Source organism: Cavia porcellus, unplaced genomic scaffold (assembly GCF_034190915.1).
Source record: "Cavia porcellus strain 051 isolate PalLab524CR breed Dunkin Hartley unplaced genomic scaffold, mCavPor4.1 scaffold_6, whole genome shotgun sequence".
Taxonomy (NCBI): Eukaryota; Metazoa; Chordata; class Mammalia; order Rodentia; family Caviidae; genus Cavia; species Cavia porcellus.
The window spans coordinates 90,435,239-90,447,770 of NW_026947489.1; the positions used below are offsets into that span (position 1 = coordinate 90,435,239).

The window sequence follows — 12,532 nt, forward strand, 5'->3', positions numbered from 1 at the left end:
ACATTTTAGGTGTCAAAGTTACACCAGAGGCAGGCGTGAAGGGAGGCCGGGGCTTGCACGCAGGCTAGTTATTCTAGAAGGGAGGAGGTGGTGTCTGGCCCAGGGCAGACGGGACCCCACTATCAGCCAGCAGGCTTCTTGTGGCCTCTTGCTTTTGGCTTCCCCCGCTAGGGGGCAGCAGCAGCACGGTCATCGGGGCTGAACCACTCCAGGGACTCAGGGAGACCCCATCTCTAAAAAAGAACGGGCATGGGCTGGAGATTTAGCTCAGCAAGCAGTCCTGAGTTTGATCCCTGATACCGATTAAAAAAAAAAAAAAAAAAGCCGAGCATTTAGCTCAGGGCAAAGTCTCTGGGTTCAACCGACCCTGGTACCAAAGGGGAGAAAAGCATTAGCTGTTGTGTGAATTTTTCTCACAGCGCTATGACGATCAGCCAGGATCTTTGGGACAAAAGAGGGTCTTTTTCACTTTGGTCTCTGTTCAGTTCTTTTGCCAACAATCGAGATAAAAATTGGGAGCTGATCTGCTCTTTGTCTTGCTTAGCACAGACTCAAGCCATTCAACAATGTGCCAGGCATGGTGGCGCATGCCTGTAAATCACAGCTCTGGGAGGCTGAGACAGGAGGATCACCCCAAGTTCGAGGCCAGGCTGGGTTACCTAACAAGACCCTGCTTCAAAACAAACAAAGAAGCTGGGCCCTGGGTAAGGGCAATGATCAAGGCATGGGGGTCCCATTCCCAGCAACAGGGAGACTCTGGATCTGGCATGGATGTCAGATGGACACTCACATGGCTGCCAGCAATGTCGCCAACCTGAGACAGCTTGGGATGGCTACCATGTCCTCCACTGACCATTTCTGACATCACTACGCACAGTTTATCGCTGGCCATGGCAGGAGGTGACAACCAATCACCAAGGATGATCCTGAGTGACCTCACATACAAGCACAACTGCCTGCATTTACCTGGGTTGTAGATGAAGAAATAGGACTACGCAGCCCACATTCGTATCAACCTTGCAGTGATCTTCCTGCCTCAGCCTCCTGAGAGCTGTGATTACAGGCGTGCACCACCACACCCAGCTCAGAAACGTTACACGAGTTCTAGCCCACTTGGTTTTGCTGGTACCCAGAGCTCCGGTGCTGAGATTGACCCGAGGGTGTGAACATCTCAGCTCCTGGACGTGCCCCCATCCTTCCCTGAGACACACACACACACACTGAGGTGTTCCTAGAAGTTTCCTTTTATTTTGCAACTGAAACAGCGGAATGAACTTGTTTATGGGAAGAAAACAGGAGCGCTCACCCCCCACCCCGGAATACAGCACAGTCACAAGGGCAGGAGGTACAATCCAGCCGGGGTGGCATGGCCGGCAGGTGTCTGGTACAGTACAAGGTTCAGGGTCACTGTCACAGAACAAGGTAGAGCTGGGTTTTTAGAAAAACAGTCACAAGTCCTAGGAGCCCCAGCCCCGCCCCCTATTCCCATTCCTAAGAAACAGATTTCTGGATCCAGGGACCCGAATAGCTGACGACTCATTCCGGCTGACAGGAGGAGGTGCGGATAAAAATCCGTTTCAGGTGCCTTTACTGGCAGTGGCTTACACAGGATTTTGCAGGAAAATGTCCCAAAGGGTCCCCCCATGCACCCCCACAGGGATACAGTAAGGATTTTACAGCTTACCTCTCTCTCTCTCTCTCTCTCACACACACACACACACACACACACACACACACACACACACACACACACACACACCTCTGGTCCTGCCTGGGGTGGGGACCCTGCAATCACATGACTGCACCTGTTCCTAGCTAGCTTGGTAAGTGAAAACAGCCAAAGAGCAAAACTTATTCACGGGGGGAAAAAACACAAAAATAACAACAGAGAAGTTTAGGAAATGAAAACAGTCCAGCGGTCACTGCAAAATGTTTCCCGCTCAAAAAAATTAAAAAAAACAAAAAAACATTTTTTTTTGGTTTTTTTAAAAAGTTTTTTGGAAAGTATTTTTAAGGTATTTTTTTTTTCCTTTGGAAAAAGAAATCCTTTCCCCCCTCTAACCTAAGCAAGTGATGTTTTGCCACTACCTAACTCTATTGTTTTGCTAAGAGGTAGATAAAAAAACAAACGTGAAAATGGGGATCTATGAGGAGGTCCATTAGAGGGAGGGGAGGGGCTCCCCAACTACAAAGCAGGCCTGGGCGAGTCTGGGACCCTCGGCTCTCCCAGGGCAGAGGATCCTGCTCAGGTCTCCTGGGAGGACCATCAGGAGGGGACTGGGCTGAGGTCACTGCCCACCGCCAGGCGCAGAAGGCCAGAGAAGGGTGCTAGGCAGGGGGGTGAAATGAGGCAGGGGGGGGGCCCTGGCAGGCCTGTGGGTCCCCAGGACAGGCCTTTTGTGGCACGAGCCACGACTGGCTCCTCTCGGCTGGGACCCGAGTCCCAGCCCTCGGCTGTCCGAGCTCACCGTGAGGACTGAGGTAGCTAACACGCTCCTACTCTGGATCCTGCTCCTGGGGCTGCCCGGGCCCCTGCGAGGAGCCTCCTGCCACTCAATTTCGGGAAAGAAAAACAAAATCTCCTTTGTCTAAGTCAGTCCGGACCCCACCCTATCAGGCAGGGTGCCCACCAGGCGAGGGACACCCAGCTCGGGTCATGAGCCCCTGCCCCGGGAGAGCCCAGTCCCGGGTTCTGTACATCTGAATCCCACTGGGCCCTGCATCTACACCACGGAGTACCGGAGGTAAATGGCTTTTGTGTCCCTTGGCTGGTGGGGGTTTCTCTTCGGTCTTTTTGTGCCCCCCCCCCCCCGGCTGTGCAGTCTGGGGTCCACTGGGCTCCAAGCAAGCAAACATTCGCATAGTTGGAGTGGCAAAGCCACTAGCACCTGCCCAGGGGCAGTGGGGGGAAAGGAGACCTCCCCTGCCCCCCACCCCGAAGGAAGCGGGGTGGAGGCGGGGCACCCCGTGCTCCGTGAGGTAGTTGGTGGCACCTGGCTCCCGGGTTGGCAGAGGGGATCTGGGCCCCGAGGAGGGGAAGGCACCCTGGAGAGGCCCCTCCTCAAGGCCAGTCTGCCAGGCCTGAAGGGAACCCTGTGGTGCCGCCTCGGCAGGGGACAGGAGTCCGGACCCCAGGAGGAGCTGGGGCCCAGGAGGTCTCCCCACTTCACCAAAGTGCAACAGAGCCGGTGACCCGGTCCACCCCCACCTCGGGAGAGGTGGCAGAAGACTGTCGGCCTCTGTCTTTGGCACGGTGGACACGTGGACACTGGGCCCCCGAGGGCTCCCTCCTGCGCCCCGCGCCCCGGGGTGTTACTGCCAATGCCGAGGCGTAAGAAACAAGGCGTGAAAAGACTGCTGGATCTGGGAGAGGTGGGCTCCCGTCCTCCGGGGACCCCACCCCAGCCAGGCCCCTCGAGGGGTTAAAGCCACTGGGGTGCAACTGGCAGATGCAGCTTCACAGTCAGTGAACCAAACTGTTCGGCTTTTTTCTGTGTTTCCAAGAGTTTTACAAAATCGATTCTAAAAAGATGGTCCTTTCACAATCACGCAAGCGCAATGCGCATGCGCATACCTTAGACCTGTCCGCCTCCCCCCACCCAGGGCTTTAGGACTCGGGCGGGGGCGCCCTAAGACCTGGCCCCGCGGGTCACAGGAGCACCTGCACCCAGACAGCTCTCCCTCCTTCCTGCGCCACCTAAGCCATCGTCAACCCTGTCCCTGCAGCCTGCTTGCCAATCAGCCAGTCGCTGGCAAACCTGGGCCGGCTGCGGTGGGCACTACTCCCTGCCCAGCGAGCCTGGGGCTCCCAGGAGGCTCTGGGTCCTGCGCCCACCCCATCCAGGTCTCTGGGGGCTGCACGAGTTAAAGGAAAGGGTCCCAGGCTTAACACGTTCTCGCCAGCTCGAGGCACTGGTGGTCCATGAGTGACTATCCCATTGGGCAGTGGGGGACGGGATGGTCCCCTGGGGGGGATGGGGGGTCACGCGTGGTGGCCCCTTCGGGGAGGGTGCAGGCCCCCCGGGAACCTAACACTGCAACAATCACATTGCGGATACTGTGGGCTTTTTCGTTTTGTTTTTCCTGATGATCGTTTGAATCGGATATCAAAGGACGCTTGCTGCTGAAAATCCACTTTAAATCACTAAACGGCCAAAAGTCTGAACATTCTCTGCTTCATTTGGGGACAAAGCATAGAGCCAGAGCCGGAAAGCAGCCAGGAGACCCTTTCCATGGCTGGGACAGGGGAGCTGCACATCACCCTGAGGTGCTTTCTCCAGTTCTGGGGCCACCACAGGATGTCACAGGACAGAGGTGGCACTGCCCACGGGCAGACACGGCTGTCCATGCCCTCCTCTCCTCTCCGGTCCTGCGTCTAAATGGGAATCCACGCCCAGAAGCTCAATGGATCTCCAGATGACAAGGAGCTGGGGGCAGTGAGGCCCCAAGCGCACCCACACTGAGAGCGAGACAGTACGGGCAAAGACACCGAAACCAGAATCCACAGGACAAGCCTGGCAATGGCCAGGCGGACACGGGCCCAGGGAACCCCAAGGAGAGGCAGCCTCATCTTCCTCCTGTGCATGGGATATCGGCTCCCCTAGTTTTTTAAGACAGAGAGGCACAGGGTATTGTGTTTTTGTTTTGCTTTTTGAAAGGGTGTGTTTTGTAGCTATTTCTCTCCTCGGTAAAACGGAGGCACTATTTTAAAATATCACAATGGCACCCCCTGGAGGGCAGACTGGCCGGGTGCCATTCGAGGCCAGGGTGCCATCGGCCAAGAGGGGGAGGGGAACCCGAGGGCCGGCCCATTGGTTTGGGGTCCAAAGCCAGAGACAGAGCCCAGAAAAGCCCCACACTCGAAGCCCCGGGTCCGTCCCCAGCCACCACCCTGCCCAGCGGGCCCCTCCTGTCCTAACAGGTGACAGACTGGCTCACAGCATAAGAAATTCTGAAACATAACTTTCTCATTTTTTTCTTTTCATTAAAAAAATAAAATATTCAAGACTATCCGCTTTTTTTTTTTTTTGCTCTGCTTTTCTTTTTTTTATATATAAAATATCAGCAAGCCGCAACGAAAAAGAAAAAAAAAATCAAAAATAATTAAAAAAAAAAAAAAAAAAGAAAGAAGAAACAGGGACGAGGGGAAGGAAAAGGGGACAATTGCTGAGGTAATTCACACCTTGAGGTAGTTTCACTTCACACAGCACTGCCTGACACCCACCACCCCATGTCACTTCGGTAGTCTCTCCAGGGTCACTCTGCAGTGTCGGTGGGTCAGGAGGGGGAGCCCTCCACCCTCCCGGCTGCTCCACAGCTGTGTCCAGGGTAGCTAAAGTGCATCACCTGGTAAGATGCATTGACAGTCACAGAGGCCGGGGACCTCGTGGCAGGCAGCTCCTGCCCTGTGCAGGGCTGCGCTCCCACAGGCTCTGCCTGGTGAATGGATCTGTGAATCTTTTCCCCTCTACCCGCCCCAGCGCCCTGCACTCAGAATTCCGTTCCAGGCGCACCTCCCACCATGACAGGAATTCTCGGAGCCACAAGCCATCAGTGCCATCATCTCCTCTAGGGTTAAAACACACAAGTCAGTTCTCTCCCACAGACCGAATTGGCCAGGCGCTGGGCCTTGGCTGGAGTGGGAGGTCAGGGGTGGGCAGAGTGTCCCCCCAGCCAGCCACAACCCCCGTGGGAGACAGTGCTGTGGTGGATAGCGGGACCCCGACATCCCCCCACCAGCCCTTCCTGCGGCAGGGCGTGGGCTGGAGCCAGGGCTCCTCTGGGCCACTGGACTCGGCCTCGGGCCTGAGGCTCTCTCAAGGGGAGTCAGGTCCCTTCCCAGTGCTCACATCCAATCATTAAAATAGACTCTAGAAAAATATAAAATCCTCCTGAGAACGAGGGGAGCCAGGGACGGCAGGGAGCCCACCCACCCTGCCAGGCATTCAGTGCCACCCAATACCTCCTCTGGACACCACGTGGGACCCCCAGGGCTCAAGGGAAGCGCGCAGCGGGGAGGCCCCAACACACTGGGCCAGATTTTACTCTCAAGAACAGTGGCTTTGGGGACCGGGCCAGCCCACAGGGCGCTCTTTCTCTGTCTGTGGTGCTGGGAATCAAAACCTCGCACACGCTAGGCAGTGCTGGGCCACTGAGCTATAAACCCAGCCCACGGGCACTTCTTTTAAACGTGGATTGCCATGTAATTTAATTCATCTTTCTCCCCATTTCTCCCCTCTCTTTAATTTGCTTTTGTTTTGTCGTTTGAGATACAGGGGCTTGCTTTATCAGGCTCCTCAAACTCAAAGCGAACCTCCTGCCTCAGCCTCCTGAGTGCTGCTGGGAGGACAGGCGTGCGCCACCACGCCCGGCTTCCCTCCCTGTTTATTCCCTGCAGTTCCCACGGGAAAGACTGGATTTAGGCTCCAGAGCAGGACCGGTCTCTGAGGACCTGGTGCTATAGCCGTGCCACACCGCTCTACTTAGCTCTGATTTTTTTTTTTTTTTTTGTAGCAGTTAAGATAAAACAGAGCAAATATAGGAGGCAGGGGCACCCCAACGTGAGACTGGAGGTACCAAGTAGGGGGAAGAAAACTGGAGAGACTTTAGGGTCAAGAAACAAACCATCCTTGGAGGTTTTTAAAAACCTGAAGGAAATTTTATTTCTCGTCCCCATGGGCCCTAATCCCACCTTCTTGGGGGTGGGGCGGAGAACTTCCTGCAACAATCCACGTTTAAAAGCTCCCTGAGCTGGTTTCTGCGGTGATGCCGAGGGGTGAGCAGCCTGGGCTGCTTGGCCAGGGCTCTGAGGAGCCAGGGATCAGGTTCCTCACGGAGCAGCTGTGTCAGGTGGGTGGGCAAACCTGATCTCCCAAAGGCCCCGGGGTCCCCGATTCCCACACCTTCTCAGGCCTGCAGGGGGCACAGTGGGCTCTGGGGTTCGGCCCCACAGCCTGGGGCATGGGAAGGTGCTGGTCACTTCCTCCGCGCCTGTCCCTGGCTGTTCTGTCCCTTCTGGTGCTGCTGCTTTACTTGCGCCAGGATGTCACGGATCTTCCGCTGGGCCATCTAGGACGGCAAGAACAGGCCGGGTGGGGAGGTCACAGACCCCGAAACGGGAGCTTCCTCCCCCAAAAGAACTGCATCCCACACCGCTCCAGAGGCTCTACAGCACCGTGGCAAGCACTCGGTGCCTGGGAACCCGGTTTCCTACTCTTTTCTTCTTTTGGGAACTGGGGATCGAACTCACAACCTCCTGCTTGCCAGGCTGGCACCTGTGTCACTGAGCTAAATAAATCCCAGGCCTACTCCCTTCATTCTTCCCGTAGAACACAGCTGGGTTCTGGTTCCTGCACCTGGCCAGCTCCAGTTTTAGAACTGCATTCATTGCAGTCACCCTGTCCTCGAACTGCTGGAGTCCAGCAAAATTGGAACCTGAGATTCGCCTCACCCTATATGCCCTGGTGCCGGGCAGGTCTGGGCGGCTCTCAGGAAGGGAGCTGGAGGGGGAAAAAATGGGAAGAGGCTGGGAAAAGACAAAAGGAATCACACCTGCAAACAGGGCGTTGCCATGGTTATCATGATCCCATGAACATGACTGGGTGCAGGATAATGCATCTAGTGCATAAAGGGCATAAATGAGGGACAAACAGGAAGGCGATGTGTAAGGATAACATTGCGGTTCCATAAGCAGTCACGCAACCCAGTGAAACTTGGCAAATCAAGCCAGAGTGAGGCACATGCCTGCAATCCCAGCACTTGGCCTGCCGGGCACAAGTACCCACCTGGCAAGCACAAGGCTGTGAGTTCGATCCCTGGACCAAAAAAAAAAAAAAAAAAAAAAAAGATCACAAAATAAAACCCAACACTCAGGGTGCTGATGGCGACCTTCTGAGCCTTTTTTGCCTCTGCTCCTGTGCCTGCCTTCCTCCCAGACAGCCCACGGGTACCTGGCTGGCATAGAAATGCCCGATGATCTTCACAATGACCTGGTCGTTCTCATCGGGGGTCTGGTCTCTCGGCACCACCACCTCCGCCGCTGTCAAATTCTGCAACTCGTTCACCTAGGGGTGACCAGAGGAGCTCAGGTACTGCCCAGACTGCGTGAGGTGTAGAGGGCTTGTCTGGCATTTGTGAGGAGGTCTGGATTCCAACCACAGTGCTGCCCCCCCAAAGAAAAAAGCAGGCACAGGCAGGCAGACCTCAAGGGAAGAGGCCTAGCAGTGGAAGAACTAGAAGCTGAGCTGGGCAAGCTGGAAGCAACTGGGGAGCCCCACAGCAGCCAGGACAGGGCAGGAGGCCTCCAGCTGGGCCCGTGGGCTCACCGTTTTGCCTCCCTTGCCGATGACCCGGCCGGCAGCAGAAGCCGGCACCCGTATGTGGGTCTCCAGCTTGACTTCCTCCTTGGGTCCAAAGAAGTTCTCCTCTTTCAGTTTGCCATAGATTCTTCCCTGAGCCTGGCAAAGCAGGTGCTTATTAATCAGGTGGCCAACAGGGTGGTGGGCAGAGGGATGAGACCCCAACCTGAGAGGGTGGACACCTGTGACCACCTGCCCACCGTAATCGCGCAGACTTGGGGACATCATGATTCAGGCATCCATTTAACCCGACCCAGGACGTCAGCCCAAAGCAGCAGCAATGACCAGCTGACCGAGAGGAGCCTTGTCCGACCCTCTCCTGGGCCAGAAAGCTGTCACAGCCCAATCCTAGTGAAGCCTAGGAGTTGTGACAACTGACTTCAAGTTTAAGAACCCAAGAGTGCTTGGCGTCAAATGCAGGGACCCTGACTTCCTCCCTGACCCCGGCCCTCTTGCAGCTGCAGGCACTGAAGGGGAGGAAACACGGGGCTCAAGGGCACCATGCCCACTCCTGAGAGTTGTGTACCCTTTGGAAAAGGCATGACGAGGCCTTGGCAGCTAAGAGAAGTGGCTGCAACCCTTCTGGGTGGGGAAGGTCACCTTGAACTGTGCCTCTGGCGGTCCAGTGATGATGACCATTCGAACCTTGGAGTCAGGTGTTTCTGGCGGTGCAATCTGCAGGGTAACAGGGGGTCACAGACGGACATTTTCCCAGGCTTCCTGCCCCTCCCCAACCTGGTGAGGCGCTTGGGTGCCCAGAATGTCATAGGGCAGCAGGCTGGAGCTGACACCCACATGGCGCCCACCCAGCTGGAAGCCCTGGACGCACTCACAGAGAATCCAGCAAGGTGGAAAGCAAAAACACCACGAGGCCAGGGGAAGAGGAGACCCTACTTGGAGGAGTAAACCCCTCCAGGCCCGCAGAAGCCTCGGGGGACCCGGTACCTTGATGGAGGCGCTGGCGAAGCGGGACAGCTGCTTGATGTGCTGCCCCTTCTTGCCGATGATGGCGCCCACAGCCTGGGCGGGGATGAACACCTGTACCATCTCCTGCTCCGGGGCCTGCTGCGGGACAGGGGCACCTTACTACCAGGGGACAATTGAGGACCCATGGCCCCAGCCCCACCTGCCACCCCGGGCGGCCAGAGGATACTGTGAGCCCAACTAGGTCAAGGGGGAGAGGCGGTGGCCAGGCAAGTCGTGCAGCTTCCAGCAGCCTCTGGAGGCCCCTGAAACTCACTTCCTCTCCCTGGGCAACAGAGACTCCTGCGGCAGCTGGGGTCCCTAAGGAAAGCTGTGGAGACCACCAGGAGCGGGGGTGGGGTGGGGGGAGCCCTCTCCTTGAATACAAAGCAGTCACCTCCACTTTGATTAAACTTGGCCCGGCCCTGTCTCCCCGTACCCGGTACAGAGCTGGCTGGGTCATTTCCTTTCCTTTCAAAGGGCTCTGAGCAATCTAAACGGGGCTGGCTGAGGTACTGGGGTTGATCTTCAAAGGCAGACATCAGTCCGTTTTCCCCACCACAGTGTCTCTCCAAAAGGTTCAGCCCAGCAGGCTGGCACAGCCAGCGCCCGAGGTAGAACACATCAGAACTGAAGCCCCGGCCTCCTCATACCAGATGCTCTGCAGCCCGGCCTTTCTGCTCGGCCTTCTCTGCATAATGCTCGAGGTGCTTCCAGACCTCCCAGCTCCCCCAGCCGGGGTACTCATGTCATTTCCGCCATCCTCCCAGTTACCCATCCCCCAGCCACTCCCTTCTCCACAAACTAATAAACTCTGGGGTGGGGCCTGGGTCAAGGCCTTCGTTCCCTGAACCCTCACCTGGGCCAGACTTAGGACCCCTCAGCTGCCCGTGCTATAAATATGTCCTAGTGTCCTTTTACTCTCCGTGGGTTGCTTAGGGGGTGGTAGATTGGAATTAACTCACTAGAATTCCAACAACGCTTCCATGGGATTGCAAATATAAACTTCCCAGACCTCGAGGAGGACGGGAAAAGGGACCTCTTTAGGGGGCCACCTGGGATGGGATCCCCACCTACCATGAAGGAGCTGTAGGGAGCAGCCCCGGTGACGCTGCTGGGGGGCGGTGGGACGGCACTGGACGAGGCCGGGAAGAGCCCCACGGCGGCCAGGTTGAGACCGGGGATGAGGTGGGACTGAAGCTGCGAAGAGAGGGGAGGGACAGGTCAGGATCACGGTCAGCTCATCTGGGCAGGGCTGGGACTTCATGTGTGGCACTGGCTAAGCAAGCAGGGTGAGCCCCCTGGAGGGGGTGCCACATGCAAGGAGAACATGCTCGGGCACAAGAGCCTGCCCAGCCTGTGGTTTCCCCACTTTTACAGACACTTGGAGCCAGTGTGGTGGAGCATGTGGGAGGCTGAGGCAGGAGGATCACAGGTTCAAAGCCAGCCTGGCCTACACAGTGAGCTCAGGCCACACTCAACTACAGAACAAGACCCTGTTTCACGAGACCAAAGCCAAAAACCAAAGGCCCAAGCACTCAGGAGGTGCAGATAGGAGGCTCCTCTGGAGTTTGAGATCAGCCCAGGCTACATACTGAGCTCAAGGTCAGCCTGACTACATGGTGAGACCCTGTCCCAAAAAAACGAACGAACGAACTAATAAACGAACCAAAGAAAGAAAGAACGAACTCACTCCAATGATAAGTATGGAGCCTGGCCAGAACTCAGTGTGGTCCTGTGAGGGTATCAGTTTGGGGCTTTTGTCACTGACGAAGTGAACCTGCAACCCAGGGCCACCCACAGGCCCCGGAGGGAACATGGGCTGTGAACCCCACCCTGTCCCCAGCCAGCACACCACAGCTTCTGTTAGCTGCCCAGGTGACAGTTCTGGTACAGCTCCTATTCCTTTTTTTTTTTTTTTTCTGAAATTTTTTTTGTTTGTTTGTTTTGTTTTTTTTTGTTTTGTCTTTTTCGTTTTTTTTATTGGTACCAGGGATCGAACTCACGACTGCCTGCTTGCAAGGCAGGTGCTTATGCCGCTGAGCTAAATCCCCAGCCCACAGCTCCTATTCCTTTGCTTGTTAGAAACGGCCCCTCACCGTGAAGACCAAGACAACGGGAGCTCTCCCTCCTACCTGCAAACCCCGGGGTCACTTCCCTCCCCAAGCCACAGGGCCTGAGGTTTGTGTAAGGACCGAGTCCTTGTCGGTGCCCAAATCTGCCCAGAGCTTGCAGGTGGCGCTGCGGCAGTCCTGCCTGCCCGTCACCCAGGGAGGGCAGCAGAGGGACGAGACTCACACTCATGGCGGCCACGTCGTTCTCGTAGGCCTCCCGGACCTTCTTCATGATCTCCTGCTCGGCCCGGCAGCAGTTCTCGATGGCGCCCTTCACAGTGATGGTCCTCTCAGGGTTGTAGAGCGTGAGGTCCTGCAGCCTGGCAGGAGACAGAGGTACAGGGGTGTCACCAACACTGCCCAGGCCCAGAGGCCACTGCGGGCTGACCAGCTGATCTCCAGACCACCTCGCTTCTGTCTGTCAGCCTTTGGGGACAGGGCCTGGCTATGTGGTCCAGGCAACCTTGAATTTGCAGCCATCCTTCCACCTCAGCCTGAACTACCTAACTGCTGGCGAATTACTCTCCGTGCCACTAAATTTGGGGATGCCAGGTGGTTGCCAGGGCAACCATTGAGCACATCTACATGAAGCCACTGTGACAAGCGATGGGCACCGATCACGTGGGGCAGGAGGCTGAGGCAGCCAGCATCCCCAAGGTGCAAGGCCATCATCTGCTGCTTTGTTAGGGTTACTGTGCCCACTCAAGACTGACAGGGCACAGCACTGCCAGGAGCTGACCTGGCCCTTAGGTGCCCAAGGACTTGCAGCCCCGGCTCCTAGTTGAGGACAAAGCACCCACCCCAAGCGCCACCCCCTGCAGGGACCCCGGGAGCCTCACGAGGAGATGGTGATCTTCGTGTCCGTGTCCTGCTCCACCTTCTTCAGGTTGCGCCCCTCCTTGCCAATGAGACGCCCTACAAAGTTATTGTGGGCCAGGATCTTCAGGGGTACCTCGTCAGCCCTGCGGAAGACACGGGGTAATCAGAGCGCCTTGGACGGTGGTCACGGGGGCCCAGCGACCAAGCCACCTCTGACTTCCAGGACCAAAGTGTTGCACACAAAAACCAGCGAGGGGCCCCAGGCTGGGGTCCCCACTC

The 12,532-nt window shown here is 56.5% G+C and overlaps 1 protein-coding gene across 2 annotated transcripts in view; it reads right to left on the minus strand.

The window, feature by feature from the left end:
- Nucleotides 1-1,233: 1,233 nt before the first annotated feature.
- Igf2bp1 (insulin like growth factor 2 mRNA binding protein 1) overlaps nucleotides 1,234-12,532 on the minus strand; it is a 43,799-nt gene continuing 32,500 nt past the window's right edge. The window contains exons 8-15 of one of the 2 annotated variants that reach the window (XM_003467049.4): nucleotides 12,274-12,396; nucleotides 11,619-11,754; nucleotides 10,398-10,520; nucleotides 9,303-9,419; nucleotides 8,958-9,032; nucleotides 8,325-8,456; nucleotides 7,950-8,063; nucleotides 1,234-7,068 (exon numbers count right to left, since the gene is read on the minus strand). In XM_003467049.4, the coding sequence (XP_003467097.3) occupies nucleotides 6,976-7,068; nucleotides 7,950-8,063; nucleotides 8,325-8,456; nucleotides 8,958-9,032; nucleotides 9,303-9,419; nucleotides 10,398-10,520; nucleotides 11,619-11,754; nucleotides 12,274-12,396 (913 nt within the window). In that variant the 3' untranslated portion in view covers nucleotides 1,234-6,975. Of the gene's footprint in view, nucleotides 7,069-7,949; nucleotides 8,064-8,324; nucleotides 8,457-8,957; nucleotides 9,033-9,302; nucleotides 9,423-10,397; nucleotides 10,521-11,618; nucleotides 11,755-12,273; nucleotides 12,397-12,532 lie in introns of both variants that reach the window. The other variant, XM_063251399.1, reaches the window with a different exon arrangement.